The 23,417-nt window shown below is 34.8% G+C and overlaps 1 protein-coding gene across 15 annotated transcripts in view; it reads right to left on the reverse strand.

The window, feature by feature from the left end:
• The window catches only part of RALGAPA1 (Ral GTPase activating protein catalytic subunit alpha 1), a 132,032-nt gene that overhangs the window by 88,221 nt on the left and 20,394 nt on the right, over positions 1-23,417 (reverse strand). For 10 of the 15 annotated variants that reach the window (XM_023927878.2, XM_023927865.2, XM_023927871.2 and 7 more), the window contains exons 9-17: positions 18,673-18,881; positions 18,079-18,318; positions 15,727-15,915; positions 15,109-15,246; positions 12,807-12,955; positions 11,452-11,581; positions 10,524-10,761; positions 8,043-8,204; positions 3,745-3,885 (exon numbers count right to left, since the gene is read on the reverse strand). In XM_023927878.2, the coding sequence (XP_023783646.1) occupies positions 3,745-3,885; positions 8,043-8,204; positions 10,524-10,761; positions 11,452-11,581; positions 12,807-12,955; positions 15,109-15,246; positions 15,727-15,915; positions 18,079-18,318; positions 18,673-18,881 (1,596 nt within the window). The remainder of the gene's footprint in view (positions 1-3,744; positions 3,886-8,042; positions 8,205-10,523; positions 10,762-11,451; positions 11,582-12,806; positions 12,956-15,108; positions 15,247-15,726; positions 15,916-18,078; positions 18,319-18,672; positions 18,882-23,417) is intronic. The other 5 variants (XM_023927881.2, XM_086894106.1, XM_086894107.1 and 2 more) reach the window with 1 other exon arrangement.

Consider the following 23,417-nt stretch of genomic DNA (forward strand, 5'->3'; position numbering starts at 1 on the left):
CACACAAAGCAGCTCCACACATTGAAATAAATTCAGCTAAATTCATTTCAATGTTGATCCAGAATTAACTTTAGGTGCTCACATATTCATGACAAGCACAAATACACATATTCAAACAAACACGTGCTTGCACCAATAAGGATTTATTTTTTGTAGAAAATGAAGAAACCAAGGAAATGAAAAATCTTATTGTAATACCAGCACTGAAAACACAGAGAGTATTTAAAAACCCAAATGAACTGCTTCTTCACAACCAGGGGTCACCCTTGCACACAGATGTACAGTCAGACTGGAACACCCAAAACTCCCAAGGAGTTTGTGCGCCAGCAGGCTGGCCCTTTGTGTCTGACCCTGAGCACACTTAGGAGAAACACTGCCCTGGTTCCTCATATGGTACAGCAAGGAAAATATTGTAATTCATACATCTGGCCAATCTCACAAAATCACAGCTTTCCTAAATCAACCTTGCCTCTCCTTTTGCCGCTAGAAGGCAGAAAGAGAAGGAAACTTTTCAGCATCAGGTATGAGATAGATATGCTAAAATACAAACTCATGGAGAGACACATTCTGACAAGACAGTATGAGTGCTAATAGAAGATCCCTGTATAACACTGGGGCAGGTTTATATTTCATCATGCAAAGTCCATTTGGGAGGTGGAGAAAAAATAACATGTTTCTGAGCTTTCAATAGTTTGTTGGTTTGTTTTTTTTTAAGAGAACACAGCCATTCTGTGAGTTTCTGGGGTTAAACAATAATTACAGCCATACTGACATTACAATCATGATTTATTTACATTTCATTATAATCATTACTCAATGAATAAGGAACAAAGTTGTAAAGGCATAATATGAATCTCCCTTTCATGTTAAGATTTGACTCTTTTAGTCCTAGCAGATAAGGAAAAATCTCCCACCTGCAAATAATTAGCTTGTCCACTGCCTCTAGGAATCTTGCCTACATCTCATTGGCACTTTATTTCAGGTCTTGTACCTGAAAATCCCCAAAGGGCTCCAGAATGAGTAGTCATTTCACTAGTTACCTTGTAAATGTGCAAGACTGGATTCCCCATGATTCTGACAGGCTAAAGGAAAGTTTGTTTTGGAAATACTGTGGATTTGCAACAGATACACTATACCAAATCACTTCATTAACTAAACACCTTAAAGCATAAATCACTTCCACTTTACAGTTGCTAATTGAAAACATGCAAATATTCTGCACATAGAAATACAGCGTAACAGAAAATACATGAAGGGATTACAATCTTAGGAAAAGCATAATCTATGATGCTAGATGACTGGATGTCAATATTGAACTTCTGCAATATATTTTAGCAATCTACTGATTGATCTTCAAATTATGTCTCACAAATTACAGTTAGATTTTCTGCCTTACTTTTGAAAATTAATATACAGTACATAAGGCAAAAGTTTGGTCATAAATGCTTTCTGTTAGACTACCTGCCCAGATTCACCAGTTGTCAGTGGGTCCACCTTTCAGTGATGAGTTTCACAGCTAAAAAGAAGATGAAAACTACTTCCAAAAACTTAATATTAGGCACCCTATTATTCTGGAATAATTTGAAATGGCCTCTCCTTTAAGTTGTGTTGGATCATAAAGTCATTTTGGATTACAGGGATATTCATATATTCCTGTAATAAGATGAACAGCTGTCACAACTAGCTGAACATCATTCATTACCTAGAGCACAGTAATGATAGAAACAATTTGATTACTTCCCAAATTACATGCTGTACATCTGGAAACAGGCGGGTTTCAGAAAATAATATATTTAATGTAAGAAGAAAAGGCAAGGAAAATGATAAAGCTCCATGTTTAAATAAAAAAGGAAGAAGAAAGAGAGCATAATCAAAAATGCAGAAAATTAAAAGAGCAAAGTGCACTCTGATCCAGTGGACAGTGTTTCCCTTTCTCTGCTATTAACCCCATGAACACTTTAACAGCTTGATTTTTTTCACTAGAGCTTTTTAGTTTTCTGGCAACGTTCAAGATTCTTGGGTGCATCATGAAGCTGCTGCAACACTCATCTGTCTGAGAAGACATCAAAACCAGGAAGGGCTTAGGACCTTTTCTATGTTAGAAATACAAAGGTCTGTAATGTCACTTTACTTTTTTAATTACATTGGTCATGCAGTTTTTGGATTGGATGAGTATCAACATAAAGAATAATAGCAAGAGAACCATCAGATCTGGGACACATTAGAAGTAATATGCAAGCCAGGACTTTTCAGAAACATGGATAAAACTGACTAAAAAAGCACTTTTGTCTTGTTTAAGAAAGGGTAATTAAGTATCAGTGATTATGTGATGCTGAAGTAATATTTCACTGTGAAAGCTCATAACCCTTCTGTGGGTGTTCTTAAGCTCTTCACTAAGCACTATTTCCAACAATGCTATGGCCAGGTAAGATCCATTTTCTAAAAGTTTATGTACCATTCCTAGAAAAAGCTCTACCTTCTAAGTTATAATCACTTGTATCTCAGAAGAGATACTCTTTGCACTCATACTTTTATTAATTATTACATATAATTTGTATTTTATTAAATTTTGTTTGTGGTGTCAAGCATTGTATTCAAATACTTTGTAATTGTTCATTGTGAAAATCTGGTTTTTCAATACTGATTTTCAAACCTGATTTTTCAATAATGTTTTCAAACTGAATACTAAGGCATCAAGTTTCTGTTTCACAACAAGAATTCTGTGACATGTGACACATGACAAAATACAATTATGAAGATACAGTTCTTGGTACTTCTCAGGTAACAAAGACAGGCAGGAGAGACAGAAAAGAAAAAAATATCTTATAAAAATATTATTGTCATGAAGTCTTTATATTTGTATGCCATTTTGACTATATATAATCCTCCCACTGTACTGTAATTTTTTTTCCACTCATTGATACCAAGGCATAACATGATTGTCAGCCTTAACATGACAAATTTATACCCAGGTAATATCTGGAAAAACTGCATTATCTGAAAACATGCATTTTTAAAGTCTGTGCTAATTCCAGTTGTTGAATTTCTTTGTTCGAAGAAAAATATCCTAAGTAAGCTACTGTCCAACTTGTAGCCAACCACCCTGCTGGACCGAACAGAATGTTGAGTAAAACCACAATCCTAAAAAATGTATCATTTGAAAAAAAACACGAAAATATCACACTTGAGAATTGCACACTACAGATTTTTTTCATGTTTTTATAGAGTAATGAAAAATAGGAACACTCTAAGCATATTATATGATACCATATTCTTTTTTCATGAGTGCTAAAGTGTATCATCATGGTTGTTCACACAACATCTATGACACTGAATTAAAAAATTTACACAGAAAGACGTAAATGGCAAATTAAAGTAAAATTCAGTTCTTCCTTTCCCTCCCTCACTCATCAAAAATAAAAATTTTAGATTAGTTGTATTCTCTGGTAGACAGGTATTATATTGATGCTTACCAATAAATTGGAAAAGCAAAGAGATTTCTCAAATTTTCTCTTTTATGATCGTAAACATTGGCACAGCACTAACTTCTAACAGTTCCAGAATGAATTGTAAAATAGCATGGTGTCTTACAAAACTCAAAATATTAATTCTTAATCTCTTCCCCTCTCCCACCATCCCCAAAGTATTTTTACTTTGAAAAATTTAATGGTTTAGCAGAATTTGAAAGCAGAAGGTTTAAAAAAGTGATAAAGGGGGTGCAGAAATTAGCAGAGGTGGCACTACCTGAAAGCTCATCAGAAAGGGGAGTGAGAACAATATCAGGCAAGAAGGGTTTGGAAGTATGGATCAGAACAGGAGCACTTTTAGCACTGCGTATATAGGCCGATGGCAGAGCACATTCACCAATGGATCGGCTTCTCATGGCTTTAAAAAGGAAAAGAAAGAAGTGGGGAAGGAAAAAAGAAGAGTGACTATAATGAAAGGCTTGTGTCACAGAAAAAGCAGCAACAGAGAAAACAAAGATAAAAAGGAAGAAAATTCAAAAATTAAAACATTTCAGCACGGCAGATATTGGCAGAGCTGTAAGAAAGAAAAAAAATCAGTGGACACGTAAGACATTCCGAGTTTTCAACTTTTATGTAAAGCAGCAACAATGCCTTTATTATGATGATTACAGAGATTTTGCATTTGAAATCAAGAAGCCAATTAACACATTTTCCCACTGCATCAGGGGTTGAAAAATCTAAGTTAAAGTTACTCCACAAGCACTCTGAATTTGATTTTTTTAACAGAAAAGTAACTTGTATTACATTTGTATTTTGCTAGTTTCTTTTGATTTTATGCTGAAAATGGATCTCTGTATTATACATATACCCATACTCTTGAATTCATGCTCTCCAAAAGAGATTTAAAATCATAAGGAGAAAATGATCAGTTCTGTGTGGAGAAACTTGCAATAAAGCTCATTATAGTTCCACATCAAAAATGAAATTACTGAAGTGAAACTGTTTGACAATGAAAAGCATTAATTTTTTTTATTCATGGGGTCTGGCTTTTAATTGATACTGAATAAATCTTGTCAAACTGATGTTTATCCACCTTTTCATATCTCACATCCTGCCAACAATCCTACAGAATACAAAATGTACGTAATAATTGTGGTATTACAGTCAAGGTTATATCTGCAGCTTTTCTAATAGATTTAAATGAATCTTTGACATTTGCTTTTCTTTGTCAGAGTAAGACACAGCAAGAACTGATACTGCATTCAACCTCAAGTATGCTGGAAGTTCTTAAAGTAATATCCATTGCTTCAAGGAGCTTCTTTTCATACTGTTGTAAATTTGCTAACTGTTTTAAAATGATTGCAGATAAAATTCTTTGAAGAAAATTCAGACTATCTAGCATATATATCGTCAGTGCAATACTTAATCAGTCTGAGCTTTTCTCTCTCTATATTTTCAGAACAATATGGAATATTCACTTAGGATCTTAGCGCTCCTGATCTGCATGGGAATCAAATGTATGTGAATGGAGTGCAGTGAAAGTTGAGCACATCACACTTCTAAACCAGCTTAAAGAATTGTTGCTAATAACAACATGCAGATAACCTGGGCAGGTCACACTGAGCAGAAAATACATTTGACAAATGCAGCACAACTTAAGTGGAGTCTTAAATTCAGTTTGAAAAAATAATTCAGAAAGACAGACCTTTTAAGACTGAAGCAATACTCTAGTAAACTTTGTACAACAGAAACTATTTTTTGCAAAAAGGCAATTATGTGTAAGGCTTTAGTATCAATTTAAGACATAAAGTAATAAAATTCAGGATACAGTTATAGTTAGATCCATTACATTCATCACTGTGAATCTTACAATGAATGTAAGCAAAAGAAAAAATAAAAACCACACAGTAAATATCAATGATCTTTTTCAGGCTAAATTACTCTAAATAAATCAAGCTTTTGATATTGGAGACTGTGTTGATTACAAATCTTAACATAAAGTGATCCTTCTAATTTGACTGGATTTTTTCCCACCATATTACATTCAATTAAATTAGGTGACGGCAGACAATATCAGAACATGTAGATATTTGATAGTTTATAACCTTCCACTATTGTCTATATAAAAGCAGAACAACAGGTAAGTAAATTCTTTCTGATACAGTATTTTTATAGAACTAGAACTTGCTGCCTAAGCCAAAACTCCTGTATCTAACCTTACAGATTTTTCAACCCATACTGCATACTATGCTTAAAGGCCCTTTCCAAAAATTATTTTATATAAGTTCAGGCTAAAAGTGTATACACTGCATATCAAAAACACTGATTTTTACTTGAGTAACATGCTCACACACATATTTGGTGCTGGCATGATAATGGCTCAAAAAATAGAGGTGCAAAGATGTACACCAAAACGTGTACAACATAAAACAGATGAAAAAGAAACTCCAGCTTTTTCTTACCATCAAATATTCAACATGCACATCCCCCCTACTCAGATATTGCGAGTATATATTACTCGCAATCAAAGGGAATGTAATACAAATTACATATCATGCAACATATTTAAGGTCTGATGCAATTCCACACTTAGCTTGCAGACCTAATGATAAATTGAAGGAAAAGATCTGACCAGCAATGTTCTAGATTTTACTTATTGTGATTATTTTTTAATTATTTGACCCTGAATTAATAGCACAAATTAAGAAGCAGCTGAACAGCTCTCTCTGCACACTGAAGAGGCAGTAAGATATACGTAACATTTTGCAACATTTTCCGCATTAACATTTAAAAAAACTGAAGAGTTTAGGATTCTGTATCTGACAACTCTTTTTGGACTTAATGTCTTTTAAAATCGTCCTAGCAATGCTGGGATGCTTGTCCACAGTTGGTATTCTACAACATGAATAGAGTTGATACTTTAACTGGTTGCAGTAATGCAAACTTTGCTTATTAATATCAAATATGTAAGATAATTGGAGGAAAGGAACAAAAACATGGAAGCTGAAGTGCAGTGAAACAAAAATCAGATTACTTTGTTGCTAATCAGGTCAATATATAGCTTGATTAGGATAAATTCCAGTCATTTCAAGGCTAACATCATATAAATAGCCATCTTTCAAACTGCAGCAAAACAAAAGCATTAATAAATTGACCAAACAACATAACCTTCTGACAGAATATCTGAAATATTAACAATTTGCAAAGGACAAATTTTAACATGAGTTCTATCTTGTTAAGACAATTAAGATTTAAAACAAAATCACCATTACAGTTAATCACAGACTACAGAGAAGCAAAAATTACATTTAAAGTATCTGTGATCCATGAGGAAAACTAGGTGCTGTCAGCATGAGATACAGGAAAAGCTGTGCAGCATTTGAATGTGCAAAAAGGACAGGAAATTTTGAAGTAGGGACTTCATTTTCTCTCATTTCTGCATGCCCTATAGGACAATTAATTCTCCCACATCAACATAAGCTTTATGAGATAAAAAAAAATTTAAAATGGAGAATTTTGAGGAAGAGTCAAATAGAAAATTTGTCTAAATAACATCTGTGACTTCAAAACATTAATTTCAAATATTTTTAGAAAAAGAAAGAAAATGTTAATTTCTGAAAAGCTAGCATAATTATATATTCAACTATTATATATTCAGATATGCATCCCAAATTTTTAAAACTGTCAGAATGTACCTACTTCCAAGAAGTATCAGTGAAGCAACAAAACACAATGACCAAAGCCACTACTACTATAAAGACAGTAAAAAAGAGATAATCCTTAAAAGGTTCTTCTTTTAAATACACAATTAGAACTAGATTAACATTCCTTCACATAAGTAATAGCACTGAGATAATCAAGATGACACAGAGTAAAGAAATTTGTAGCCCAATTCCTGCTAACATACTCTAAGAAAACCATGTGAACACAAAAGAGTCTTCTTTTGAGGTGTTCACCTAAAGCATTGTTCAGGGTAACTCATTTATAACACAGCAAAGAGTATCTGCAAGTAATAAAATTCAGAAATAGGTCACTTCAGAAATGGAGAATTGCATGCCTCTGTGTCAATCTTTCATTATTGCAATATTCAGGGTACAGTAAATGACAGCACATTTTATAAACTATGCAGACTTACACATATTTTTCCCCACTTTCCTTTGCACAGTTTGAAAATATTCAAGCCATCTTGTGCAGTGTATGGAAGCACACACTTAAGAAACCTTCTCTTATCCACCTATCAGCACCATAGTTCAAACCATTCCAGTTGTCTTCTCCTTCATATACACACAACCATATCATTTTCCAATCCAGCTTAAGCATGTGATCAAATTCATTAAGAATTAATATATTAACTGCATTACTTTCATTTGCAGTAAGTATAATTCTAGTAAACACAAGTTATTCAGCTACCCTCAAAGCACATAAGACTGTATAATTTACGCTTTAACTAACGTGTAAATCATTATAGATAGTACACCTTTGTGGAAAAAAGCTATCCAGATTGCTACAGAAGTCAGTTATTAATTCCTTACCCTTTCTCAAATGTCACTTTTATCAGCTCTTACAGATACTTACCAACTGTTTTCTGCCGTACTATGCTCCTTGCCTTTTCTGTTCCCGGAGAGCCGGTGGTTGTTGCACTGCGTTGTCTCATTGGTGCTTGTCCAGGCTGATCGCGGCTCCAGCCTCTAGAAAAGGACTTATCAACAGAAGACTTTGGGAATTCATGCCCAACTCCTGCAAAAATAACATTGCAAATCGATTCACTTCTATTCTGCTATCACTGGATGACCGTAGGTGTGTTCTTTCAAAAAATTTTAAAGCTGGATGGAATAAATTAAGTTACCAAAGCAAGCAAGAATTCAAAAGCTCAGCCAGCACTAAATCTGAGGGATAGTCAAAATTTTTAAGAAATGTTGGTGCTGTTAAACTACAGTAATTTTCTTCTCTGAAAACCTGAGCTTACACAGGTTGTAGTCTGATACCACATGAAACTTTTCCTTTGCTGCTCCTGCTAAGTAAGATACACAGAGTCATACATTTCAAAACATTAACATTGGTGGGATGGGTTTCCACATAATTTAGCAACATTGAGAAACATGAAATAAAGATAACATAATTTTACACAAAATGCAAAAGCAAAAAAAACAATTGGATGATGGGCTCAGAAAACAAGTTTCTTTGAAAACTGTCAGAAAATCCTATAGTAAGATTAAGATGGAACAAATTCAACTTGACATTTATATTCAAGTAAATAAAGTTCATATGAGAAGCTATCAAAAACAGCTAGATGTAAAAAAAAAGTGAAGAAAAGAATATTTGCAATGTATTTCCTTATCCAGCTTGAGCTCATTAATAATCCTGACATTATTAATCATTAATAATCCTGACCATTAAACTGACACATTTACAATCATTAAAGGGGAATCTTTTTGGAAAAGGTGAGCTCTAGTCCAATATATTCATTATTATTAGCAAATAAACATAGGCAAAGACATTTGGCATAATTTGTATGATATCTATTAATTCTAAAGCAGGACTTGACTCTCTGCAACTCACATTTAGCAATGGAGGCTTTCTCTGAAACTCTCTATCACTGAAGGCTAACAAACTTTCCTCATGTTGCACAGATGATTCAAAATGCTTTTTTAAGCATATATTCAAATAATTGTACACATTCTTATCCTATACCAGACTACTCTTTTTTTTTTTGCTGTTTGGTTTGGGATTTTTTGATTTTGGGGTTTTTTTGGGGTTTTTTTTGTTTGTTTGTTTTTTGTTTGGTTTGTTTGTTTGGGGTTTTCTTGTCAGTTTTTGGTTTTTTTCTTTTTGGTTTGGTTTGGGGTTTTGTCTGACATTTGGTTTTGTTTTGTTTAACCTGTGTTTTTTAGTAAGAAAAAGAAGAAACCTGTGTGGTAAACAAAAACTGCATGGTCTGAAACAACCTCTCAAGGGCAACTACAGAAAGATGTATTTCTGTCCAGTTATGATACAGCAAAAACCCAAACAAAACTGTGACTAATGACTCTGATGAAGATGAGGTATAGAAGCATGTGAAATGTTTTTAGCAAAAAAAGCTTACAGCAACATCTTCTTTAAGAGAGGGAATTCACCTAGATTGCTTCTCACTAAGCCCTAAGATAGTACCCTAAGATTGCCCCTTCCCTCAGGTTTGACTGAAGAGATAAAAAGTAGCCTAAAAGTAACATGTTTTTACATCTTTGTTACTCATCCTAAATATAATCCTGCCTCTCACCATTAGATCACAATGCACTTTTTAAAGGAGAATATTATCATTTACCATGTTTTACAAAAGTGGACACAAAGTGATTTCTAATGGTCACACGCAGAAGGTCTGTCTCCAAACTGAGAAAAGAATGCAGGTTTTGCAACTTCCAATCTAGACCTCTACCCAGGAAGACAAACTTCCTGTGCCTCATCAATTCCAGAACTGTGCCATTATAAGCAGCCACCTCCTCTCCCCATATTACGTTTCAGAGAGTATTTTATGCGTTTTTTAGAAATCAGTTTACAAACAGGTGCCACTCACATGGATTATTAAACTATACTTCTCTTAAGTAGTGCACAGGGTCATTGTAACAAAACCTGTCTTCACAATGGGCAAGTGATCTATTAATATCAAACAAAACTATGTTCATCTTATATTTCACCTTTCAAGATTTCAGGATCAATATTCCAATTGTGCTTGCAATGGCTTGGTTTTCAGCTGAGTAGTCTTTGTTATTTTCAAGAAGCTATGATTTGGACTCAACTATTTAATTGCTTTGATAAAAGGAGAAAGACATAATCCACTACAGAGTAACATTTTAGTTTAAATTCAACACACTTCTAAGAACTACATTCCATATGTGCCTATTTGCAGAAATAACATGATCATGTTCTGGTAGTTCTAAAAAGTAGATTTACCTTAAAGAAACAGGGTTATTTCAGGTGACAGAGATATCTAATTAGGTATACAAAAAAAGGTGAAACCAAAATTATCCTGTGCCCAATACCAGCTCAAATTCAAATGATGTCCATACTGTGCTGACTTACCTTTGCCTTTGTGTTTTTTCTGCTTCTGCTCACTTAATTTATCCAGTGGCAAGTCACTAAGGTCCAGGCTATACAAGTTTCTAGCTAGTACTTTAGTAAGTGTCTCCATTGTCAGCGACCACTCAGTGGCCAGCTCCTCCCAGTATGTCAGCGATGACATTACAGACAGCAGGTCATCCCAAAGTTCTCGAGAAATGTACACATTTAGATTTGCTTTGATCCAAGCTACTATAAGAGTCTAAAAGAACAGAGAAAAGTTGGATTGTGAACATAAGTTGACATCATTCAGACGTTGCTATTTCAAAGGAAACTTCAAACTGCCACAGAAATTTCTGTGTAGTCCTGACATTCTTTTTCTCACCAGCACACAGAGATTTTTAATGAATTATCACACAGAATTCTGACTTGGATACAGGAACAACTGCTTCGACCCATTCTCCGGTGCATTCTTGTTTGTTTTGCTAAAGTAGCTGGAGACTACAGATCCTAATCACTGACAACTCACTACAACAGCACTCTGCAAACTTTGCAACTATTAACTTTGAAAGGATTTGCTACAGCTCTCTAAGAAATAATAATAAAAAAAATGCATCAGGCATGGATAACACAGAAGATTTCATGCTGACCTGACCTAACTTTTCTATGGCAGCAGGCTAAAACAGTACACACTGCCAGTTATCTTTGCCAGTTATTCCAACTCAACTTGAGAGCAATTCTTGAATTTTACAGTATCTCAAATATTGTTGTCACAATGTCATAAAATATAGGACAAAAAGAAGCAAATGTAACCAGCTCTTTGACCCACATCATTCAGATTATCTGGATAACATATCAGTGATATAAGATGACAAACTAGCCAACAGTAGTTGCCATATCCAATCTATTCAAGAAAAATAGACTGAATTAATAAAAGTGTATGTTTACTTGCCTGGAAAAGAGGTCCTGCAAGCCTTCCAGCTAAAGTGGAGTTTTTTCTTCCTTGATATTGCAAGAAAGTTTGGGGCGGTATTTTCAGCACAGATTCAGTAACCCTGAGCAGCACAAGCAGCATCTGCTCCCTGCAAAACAGTATTAAACTTAGAGTTACCATTTTGTTACACCTCTGTATATACCAAGGTATTTTTAATGGTAATAATCAAGCCTTATTTGCTCAAACACATTCCAAAAAGTCATAATGACTACAAAGAGCCTAACTTGGTTCTTGCAAAAGAAATTATTCCAATCTTTTTTCACACTTAAGAGTGAGGAATCCCTGTTGCCCTATAATATTTTTTTCCAAATCATCCAGCTGTTTTCACCTTCAATGGCCTGAGATTAAAGGCAAAGTTTTAACTGTATTTTCAGTCTGAGCTTTTTCTTTATCTATGAATTACAGTTTTGCTAATTTTTCATTATTATTAACATAGTTCATCAATTATTTTGTGTGGCACAATCTTTGCCCTTGTGGTCTAGAGTCGCTTCTTTACATTGATTTGACACTGGAAAAGAAAATATCAATCTAGTAGAATCTGTTTACTATTATCACTCCCAACTTTCCCAGTGGGCACCTAAATTGGCTCCTCAGAAGAGCAGACAAGCTTCACATGACACGTAGAGCCAGCTTTACTTACTCAGAGCTCAGGAAATACTACTGACAGATTGAATGCAAGACAAGTTAAAATTGAATAAATCAGACATGTGAAATCCCCTTGCTACTTCTTGTAATGGAGAATGGTGGCAATATAGTACCTGATTATAGACTACTATTTAAAGGAGTGGGAAATAACAGAAATTCCTTTAAAACAGGGTCTCTTGTACTTGCTAGGCACTGTAAGCACTGGAAAGGCATGACACATTTACACAGTACACAGACACCTGTATACATGTACAGGTCAAGAACAACACACATCTGATTGTAATAATTATCCATGCTTGTCTGGGGCTTTTTTGTTTATTTTTAAATAAGGCTGTGAAGCTTCATATGTTACAATATTTTAACACTTTGATACATAACCAAAATGCCCTGGAAAAATCAGCAGCAGCTCTTTAATAACAGCCTGTATATCCCAGCTTTCTGCACTGAGATCTAAGCTGCCACAAACTAACTAGGAGCTTACTAGAGGCTTTAACAAAGCAGATAACCTCCACTGTGCTAAGTTGTCTATGGTGTTTAAGTTCATGTGTTTACTGATTTAGAGGAACTGGTTCATATAACCAATACCACTCTACTGTGTTTACTATCAAGTAAATTTTTGCATTTGTTTTGTGAACTAATAATCTAAGATAAAAGCATTAGCATTTTACCATGTCTTCTTGTCCATGGTCACTTGAACTACCATGTGGCGGTAGATATTGAGAATGCGCTTGCACATATCAGTGTGTTCATCCAGCAGAGCTTTGAATTCATTTGCAGGTTCAAGAAAAAATATATTTGAAGAATTTATTATAAAAACCTGTAAACAGAAAAGAGTGGATGTCATGATCCTGAAGCACTTTGATGTTTTCTGCAATTCAGTTGGTAGAACCAGGAAGAAAAAAATCTATAACAGAAAATCTTTTTTAGTAAAGATTGCATATGCACACAGAAGTGTATGTTTAAATATGTTAGTCTGAAGTAATGATTAAGCAACAAGACTGACCTTTTCCTCATTTTTTCTACAAAACCTATTTGTGTATTTTTGTTCTCATAGATGGATGGTTCAACAAACTACCTAGTATAATTAGTTTAATATGATGGACAAAAATGTCTCAGCAAGAAGTCCACTGCACAAAAGTTCCACCTGTAAGCCAGGAACTGACTAGTACAATATATGGTAAACTGCATGAAATAGTCCTAGTACACAGTGTGTCCCTCAGCATGACACAGCCTGTATTATGTTCTGAGAAAGTGAAGCATTCATCCCACTGGGATCAGTAAAGCTTACCAAAAGTAGGAAACTGGACACGTTCCCCAAAGTGACTGACTTCTGTGAGCAGTGAATTAGGGCCTTCAGAATGAAAATTATGAAAAAAAAAAGTAGGCAAGGACACTGTAGGAGCTACAGAAGCAGCTACAGAAGTGTTACTATATTTTTATGTAAGTTTAGAAAGCACTTTTATCTCAGGCCTAGATTTTCAATTATTTTTTTCAGGCACAGGAAGCCATTGGTACTAAAGTCATAACTTCCCTCTACTGAAAGCTTTGAATTTTTAATAATTAAAAACTATTAGTAAGCAGTTTCACACTCACTAGCCTCAACTAATGAACCTAACCTATTCTAAATGCCTAGAAATAAGTCTATGCAAGCACTAAGTGGGAAAAAAAACTCAAGACAGAAGTCTTGGATTAATGATTCACAGAGAAAATCAAACGTGGTTCCAGGTCAGGAAATCTCTCAAACTGAGACATGGTACTGGGTTAGAATGATGTCTTGAGTCTGTTTCAGGCTAAAAAAAAAAAGATATTTGGTAGTCAAATGAACCTTTGTCTAAAAAACTTCAACACAAATAATCTTCAAGATATTGTCAGAGGTATAAGCCTTAGTAGTATATTGCAAACAGATACAGGTACTTCATATTTCTTTTCTCAGTGACACCTCAAGTTCTAAAAAGTGGAAAACAAAGATTATGAAGCTTAAATTATTGTAATGTATTTGAATTTAAAAGTGATTTTAATTACAAAGTTTATTTTTATATATATAACAGTGTACAGCACAAAAGAAAACCCTATTCATAAAATTATTAAAGCTGTAGTAAAAATGAATTTTATTTAGCATGGTCACACACAGTAGAACTGCACATAGTAAAGTCGAAACTGCACATTATATTTTATTTTGTTCAGAATCAATTTTCTGCTGGATATAAGAATATTTTGGAGGCTAGAATCATATACCCACCTATACGAATGTATGTGCACACAGACATATGCACACACTTTATAACCATAAGAGCATTTCAAAGACCCTCAAATTATACCCTCCCAATTTTCCATAGCGTCATCTTCAGTGAAGCATTTTGCTAAACATTTGAACTTAACACAATTTTTGTGTTGAGAGAAATTAACTGCCTAGAAGCTGTTAAAAAACTTCTGTTAGGGTACAACTGCAACTCTTGCTTTCCTTAAGGATATCACCAGAGTTATGGCACCTCATCAAATTTTTCAAACATGCTGTAAATTCAGAAAAAGATTTAAAAAAACCCTGTGCACCTTACTAATCGGACTAGAAAAACTATAGGATTGGATGTTTTGGCTTTTGTGACTAATAGCGTAAAAGAAAAAAAGCCTCTAAACATTCTCATAAAACACCTGATTGGAATTACTTGAAGATGTTGCAGTAGCAGGAGGATTATTTTTTCTCTTTATTGTTTTACCCAGCACTGGTCTATACACTGTCCTACTTCAGGTCAATAAAGATACATTGAACCAGTCCCATTTGTCTAACATTCATCATCATACTTGTTGCATTTAGAAAAATTTTAAAATTTAGAGATGCTTTAGAAATGAATGGGATTCCCTGGTGGCAGTGTTGTACTACATTCCACTCTTTATGCGCTGGTAACAAGAATTTTAGGTACATAATTTAGATACATAATTTAGATAAAATTAAATACCAAGTCTATTTCATACCTGCAATACTGACTGCACTCCAGCTCGTACATTTTGTTCTTCAGTATCAATTTCTGATGTTTTATGCAAAGCATCTTCATAACAGCCATTTCTTGTCCAGTTTGAATTTCTAATATGACTGGAGTTCATTCCTTTTTCCTGAAAAATAGTTTTTCTTAAAATTCCAATGATTTTTAGACAAGTATTTTGGCTTTATATTAAAGGAGAAAGGATATAACAGGTACTAAATAATAAACAACAGCTGGCAAATGCACCTGAGACACAACAATATTTCATGAGGCTTGTAGCAATTATGTTAAAGTACCTGAATGAAGTAACTACTATTTTTGTCATCCTTTTATTTGTATATAATTTTTACAGAGTTGAAAGTTGGCATACTGTATAATCCACATCTTCAAAACAGTTCATAAAATGATAAGAAATTTTAAATTGAACTAAGCATATTAAAAAAGCTACAAATAATGGATAAAATTGGTTGTTCATCTATACAGTGTTTTACCATTGATTTTCCCCAATAAATGCTCTGATACCAAAGAAAACCTCATATAAACTATCAAGGAAGCCACTTATCTGTCTATTGGCAGATTAATGAACAAATATTAACAAATAATATTTTACCTCTTCTCTTTCTTTTCCTTTCTCTAATGAATTATGGTCAACATTTTCATCACAATCTACAGTGGTGCACTGCATTATTTCTTCAGGCTCTTTCATAAATAACGGTTTGTCTTCCTGTTGAATCCATTCTTGATACACCTTTACCACCTTCCTCATGGCAGCTGCTTCACATATTGGCAACAGAAATGCCTTTGAGTAGAGAAAGAAAGAAACAAAACACTGTTACAATATTTGAAATAAATTGGGTTCTATAATGTACAAGTTGTAAGAGGTAAAGGTGGAAAAATACAGCAAGCATAGCATCCTAGCATACAAACTATTGCCAAACCTAGATGTCTGCTCACTTTCTTCATATGTAAACTGAAAACACAAAAAACCCCACACATTTAAATAAAATATCTTATCAAGAAATACTTTGAAAGAGATAAGAATTCATGTGAACATATCTACTTAGCACTTAGCTTGCTGAAATTAAGACCCAAGCACCCAGCAAAACATGTTAAACAAATGAGCAGAAGTTTCTATTACATCTTCCATTCAGAGATTTAGAAAAGTGGAATTAAACCAGCTCTAAATGACTAGGAAAAATTCAAGTGACACACAATACTGGTAGTTGCCTCTTATTTTTAGTTAATTAAGATTTTACAAAACAGTATCCTTAAAGCAAATGACTCCCTGAAAAGATTTCAGTATTATTGTTCCTAAAAATCATGACTTGGTGGGATAGCTGATCAGTGCCCTCTTCAGAAGTTTTTCTGTATTGGCTGTGCTGGTAAAAACTAGTCATAGACCAGAAACTTTCAACATTAGTAAGATTTTAACTAACTATAAATACAGTTATCAAGGACCATGATACCCTAATTATAAATTTAGAAGAACAGATACTAATACACAGTTTTACAAGGTCTGTGCTGTGACTGTTGAAAACTAGTTGCCCATATCTTTAAGGAGGGCCCACCTAACACAGGCAGTATGTTCACTCTGGTGAATGGTATTTCATACCATTACCACAGTAAAAAGAATTCAGCTATGTACTACAGGATTAAAGTGACAAGTTCAGTCATATACTTGCTCATCAAGTCTAACATTCTTCTGCAAGCCCATCAAGTCTAACATTCTTCTGCAAGCCCATATATATATTTTTTGTACCCTCAAGTCTAAAATGCATAAAACTTGTTGTCTACAAATCATCTTTCCACCACTCTTGACAAGAATAACTTAGTCCTAATGTTTTAAGAACATTACAAACATCTTGTATATTAGAAATTAATTTACACTGAAAACTCCTGGATAAATAATGATGTAAATAAGATCTAATAATTGCACATTAAATCCAATTAATCTAATAAACTCACTCGTGAAAAGAGTGAAGAAAATTGCCTTTGCTTCATTTCACTGTGGGGACAGTGAAAAGCAGACCATTGATAATTTACACTCTAGATTCAAGACCCCATAAACTCTTGAGTGTCAGCTGAATTTTGGGTAATTCTGCTACGTCTTTCAGTAATGTGTCCAAGCTCTTCAGTACTAAGGATGTGGATAAGCTACTGACATTTATTTGCCTCATTAAAAAATATTTACTTTATCTAAATAAACGAGTTTTAAAATGTTCAGCTTTCTGCAGTTTAAAGCATTGAAACTTTAGTATATTTTTATTTTCTATTATTCTACTACTATTATTATGAGAGAAAACTCTCTTTGTCTTTTGATCTATAGCATGGGGCAGAAAGAAAGTTTATCTTGTTCTATTCTCCCACATTGAACTCCAAGTTACTATAAATAAAGACTCCATATTCTGGCATATGTTCTTAGTTTAAATTTGTTTAATAGTTTCCAGTAGAGAAATACAATTTAGAGTATGCTCAGCTAACATTTCTGGTTGCAGTGAAGTCAGAAACAGAAGCTGCTACCTTTTATAGCCATCTGTCCTACTCGTCTGATGAACACACACAAGGAAAGGACATTTGGATGCTCCTAAAACAGCTCTGTAACAGCTGCAGACTCCCACAGGAGGCTTATGTTAATATGGTTAGCTGCAAGTTCTAATACCTACAGTGTTGATGTATGAAAAGATTAAATATTCCCGTCTACAAGGAACTGTGAAGTCCAAGTTAAACGTTGCTAAACTGGTTATTCAAGATATAAAATTAGAAAAATCAGGAACTAGGGGTATTCTACACAGAAAATATTTCAGAATTTTAGCTTTTTGATTTTTGAAAGCAAGATGACAGAAAAAACCTGTAACTTGGTATAATGTTCTGCTTAACAAGTGCTATTGAAAAAAACCCATGACATAATAAAAATATACAATATAGTAATCAAGATTCTTGCATTCTAAAGAGAGTTTTTTACCTGTCGAAAAATCTCAGTTAGAAAATTAACATTGCTTCTTTTAGAAGAAAAGACTTTCCGGACAATTTCAATATCAGTTAAATGCTCCTCATCAATACTGCAGAGGCTGGAAGAACTTGGCTCTCTCTCTGTTAGAGTACTTGTATTAGAATGAGATTGTTCTGGTTCTGCATTTCTATCCTGCTTATCTGTACTGTCATTTTTGCTATCCTCCCTTGAAGCCATGCTAGCAGCCGCTCTCTGAAAAAAAAATTTAAAATATTCCACAGTTCATTTTCAGTATAGCAATAAATCAGTACAATTTAAGTAAAATTTAAACAGCACAAATAATTAAAGAAAAAACAAACAGAAGAATTTACTGCATTTCAAGGCTTCTAAAGTCCAGTAGATTAAAAACAAATTGCAGAATTTGAAAAAAGAAAGCAGCATTGCAGGTCCTTTCAAAGTGAATTAATAAACATATAATTTCTTTAGAAATTCCTCCTTTTTTAAAAACTGTTCCTTAGCTGTAATTATTGGAGGAGAGCATACTGCTGACATAACAACTAAACCAAAAACGTGAAAAGAAATACATTTTTGTGTATTTGGTTTTACCTGAATATTCTTTGGCACATTTTCACCTTCCATCCCAGGAATATGAGGTCCTGTATGAGGTTTTGGCTCAAGCCAGAAAGACACCAACCATCGAATGACAATAACACGAGCCTTAATGAAAGGTTCCTTTGTGCAATATATTGCCTCATTGGTTTCAGCATCTTTCTTAACTATTACGTAGTGTGGCTTTGGTCTCATTTGTGGTATATCTGTACGAAAATACAACATCTTAAAAATATGTGCAGAGAAAGATCTGCATAAGAAATCCTAAAACCATAATCAACACACATAAACTTTCAGAGGTGTAGTTTTTTTGCATTCACTGTTGCACCATTCATTCCAAGATGTGCTGGAATGGATGCAACAGAGACAATGTCAAGAATTGTAAGACATCAAAATACTTGAGTTTTCTCCTGAAGGGAGACAACCTTTTTTTTTTTTTGGTCCAAAAGACAGAAACTTATTCCTGCTATGCAAAACTTTTAATTTTTTAGCTGAAAGTGATTTCTATAGCCTTGTTTTTGCTTGCATGTGTTTTCTATGCAAGCGAACACATCCCATTATTTTCAGGTTCTTTTAAACTATGTTATACTCAATATCTAAACTTCAGCAAACTCACTACTTTTCATTTTCATTAAAAACTACCAAGTTCCAAGTACCAAAACGTCAATGACTATGACCCATACAAGGAAACTATTTTCCCATAAAATTAATACATTGTCAAATCTAATCATGATACAATGGGAGATATATAATTCCAAAATGCAAATGCAATAAACACAGCCTCTTCTGGCCCTGCAGAAGGTGAAAGATGAACAGAACAAAGAAATCCTGCTCCAAAGCCATATGAGCTTTGCAGCTTCATCTAGGGCTCCACTTGCACTGGCTATTCTTGCTGGACTTTGCTGCCAGACCACAGGCATGTATATTTTCCAATGATTTAGCTGCAAGATGACTCCATGGCAATAGCTTCTATATTGGCTTTTAAGGAATGTAACAAAGGATGCTCAGGGGCACATCAGCTAGCAGGAACTGTGGTTGTTTGGCAACTAGAACTGACAACTCCGTTTCTGCCATCCCATGTTCTACATGATGGTTCAGAACTGTTTCACTTTTCTGACTCTCTACTGTACTAGAGTCATAAGTACTCCTAAACCTGCTTCAGAAAAAAAACATGACAGTACTTAACTCAGTGTGGATGGAATGAACATGTGTGGTAAAAGCACTACAAAGATTGGCAGACACATGGATACCATGTTTAAATTGTGCATTCTTCTGTGACTTAACACTGGAAAATGTAATTTCTGGGTTTTACAACCCAAGACATGGTGCAGAATAGTTCTGCATTACTAATCATCAACCTGAAGCAGCAATGGTACTTTCATGTGCAAATGACACTTCTCTGAAAGTGGCATGCCAACCAACCCTAGTCCTCATCCTATAAGGGCAAATAAGAGATATATTCCAAAACAAAAAGAAGACAAGAATTTGTGTGAGGACTGAGTATGATATTTGCTGCCAAGACACCCTGATGCTGGTGTTTCAGTATCATGATTTCCATTTAGTGACAGCAAAAAATCCCTCAAAAAACTCAAACCAAAACAAACACAAACAAAAATGCAAACCAAAAAAACAACTAACAAAAAGATGGAAGCATGGAAAATTATGGTCCTATCCATATACAGAGAGTGACAGATGAACAGAGATGGTTATGTCAGCACTGCCTCAACTCTTCTGTAGCCTGCAGTGCACGAGCAAGAGAGAAGTTCCATGGTTTTACAGGCCAACCAGAAGGCAGTTCAAGGATACTAATGGTGAGTCAAAGAAGATTTTAAAATGTCACACTGAACAGTATAAAGTTATTCCCTGACTGTATCTTCCTAAAGCAAAGTCAAGAGCTGTTTTAAAGCATCCTACGTAACTTTGCCAGTTTATGATTTTAGAATCCAATAGCGACAAATCTGGACAGCAGTGAAGAAACAATCAGCCATTGTCTAAGCAATTATATTATGACAGCCTTTTTAAGGCATCTAAAGTGAAACCAGCATATCTGCCAGACAGCTGGTAAAGATGTCATTGTTATCAGTACAAATACACAAGATCCAGCATCTGCACTGAGGATATCTAAGCTGGTCCATCTCAGTGTTATTTCAAAAGCCACATACATGAATAGTGATAAACCCATCACGATGCTGCTCAACTAAGGAATTTTTCCTGTACAAACTTCAAAGCTACATCCACACCTTTCAATGGAAGCATTATTTTCAGAGGAAAGAATCCACAATTGCATACCATCTACCTAAGTAAGTAACAAATACACAGAATACTCTTCGACAAGTTTATAAATGCTTTATTTACTGCAAATAATAAAACCCCAGTACATTGTTTTCATTCTGTGGAAAGCAGCAGGTTTGTAAAAAAATTAAAAATTAAGGTATCTTAAACAAGCATGTGTAACAGTACAATCTGAAAAAGGAAGTAAATGCCTGGTAGCACAGCATTTAAAGATGTAAAAATCAGTTCTCTCTGGTATCTACTAGCATTCAGCAGAGCACAGAGGCTGCAATACTGGCAGCATTTTCAGAAGGACTAAACATGTAGTAAACATGTTTTTGCAGCACACTGTCACTTTGTTTCATGATAACCTCTCAGAACATCACTTTCTATAATTTTTTTCAACTGCATTATGTGCTGCTTCTCAAATGTATCCTCTTTCCAGCTGTTTCTCAAATGTATCCTCCCAGCCGTTTCTTGTATTTTCAAATTCTGTCCATCTTGGAAGAAGGTATCAAGGCTTCCGAAGAGAGCACAGACATAAAATCAAAGCAAAACAGAGCTTGTTAGATGGACTCAAACAGCACAAGAGCAAATATTCCCTTCCCCCAACTTTCCATTTTTTCTTTCTATTGTGTTTTGGCCTCTTCTCACCCCCTGCTCTTCCCCCTCTTGGGAACCTGATGTGAGCTGATGACAAAAAGGGCAGGAGGCTGAAAGTGGTGAAAGACATACATAGGGTAGAAAGTGAATAGACTAGCCAAAATACAGTGGACACCTCTAAGCTTTGACCATGCTTAATTTTTGAGACCACAAAGGGTTTGTAAGGAATGAAGAGCTAAAGACAGCTGTAGGACAGCCCACTTTCGTGTTTCCCTGTAAATGAAGAAGCCTATCTAAATGGCTTGGAAATGGCACAGAAAGGCACATTACTATGACGGAAGAAGCAATGCCCCTGGAATATTACTGCTGTATCTGTAGCTCTTACACAATTTCAACAGATATTTAACAAAGGCTTTACAATCAAAATAAACACTAAGGCAAAAAAAGCCCCAAACCAAAACATAAAAAAGCAAAAAAATCTACACCAAACCATACCCCCTCAAGAAACAATCTCACGGGCTTTTCTAATGTATTCCTCTTTTAAGTCTGTAATATTAAAGTCAGAATTTGAAGGAGCCACAGTACTTAGCCTTCTTGTAACTGGAATGGTTGTTGCTGTAGGCAACATATTTATCAGGAAAGAAATCTCAGTCCAGTATACTGTCTCCAGTAAAGCTCTGAATCAATGCTTGCTTACTGAAACTACTGTTCTGATTTGCAGCTCATGACTTCTCCTAAATTAAATATTACACCAGTAGCATGAGAACTGTTCTTAGTAGCAGGCTCAGTGCCCAAGTTTGCCCTGCTTTCAGCCTCAAGGCTGTGAATTAAGAATAAGCACAGGATTATTTTCAAATAGGTTGGGAAGATGCATGCCAGAGAAGAACATCTTAGAGGAGAAAAAATTATTCAACTTACCAGTGCTTCTGTTGTTTTCATCACTGTATTGTTCCAAAAATCCTCATTATAGTTGCTCACTGTGCACAGTTTAAGGCACTCAGAGTAATTCTGGAGATCTGTGCACATTTCGTCATGTTTTTGATTGTCCTCTTCTTTACTAAGGCCTTGGAAGTTTCTTGTTTACAGTTCACAGAAAAACGGAGGACTACAGTAACACTTCTTATGGAAGACTCAAGATCTTCACAGAAAGAGAAAAATAGCATTTCCATATTTCTTGTTCTGGAGCATCAAGCAACAGTAGGTTTGCTTTCTCAGCACAGCTTACTGTCCCTCTTGTAGCTATTTTATCACTGAACTCTTCAGCATCTGTGCAGTAACTGTTACTCTATCTATATCTATAAATACTTATGGCTGTATTTATACTGATTTTTTCTCCAGTAGATGAGAAAGCCCACTGTTTGTCTTTCCCAGGAGAATCTGACACAACCATCTCTCAAATCCAAATAAATGTACATGGACCAGAAGAACCTATGACCTTTTCAACAAACTTCCGGACAGCCTGATTTTAGAATACAGAATTGTGTCTGGAGATTACTACTCTGGAGAGTCCTTCTGAGATGTTGCATCAACAGGTAAGAGGAATGGTGACGTGACGGTATGACTCAAGTGATGAAACGGTAACTTAAAGCCTGTGTACAAGGTATTACTTTGCAAAGGGGAGTCTTGAACTCTCTTGGCCTACAACCAACATTTGCATGCAACATTTGCAACGTGCAAACCTAAGAGAACAAAATCAAGATTGGCAAACAACATCCTAGTTTAAAATGGGCTAAAAACTCTGAGTAAAACTCAGGTTTGCTTGGAAAACACCTAACATTCCACTCTCTATATGGAAAGATACATTCTACCACCATTAGCTTTGAAGATTGTGCTAAACCCTAGCTTCCTTTTCCTACTGCAAGCTCTTG

Source organism: Cyanistes caeruleus, chromosome 6 (genome assembly GCF_971803275.1).
Source record: "Cyanistes caeruleus chromosome 6, bCyaCae1.hap1.1, whole genome shotgun sequence".
Lineage (NCBI taxonomy): Eukaryota > Metazoa > Chordata > Aves > Passeriformes > Paridae > Cyanistes > Cyanistes caeruleus.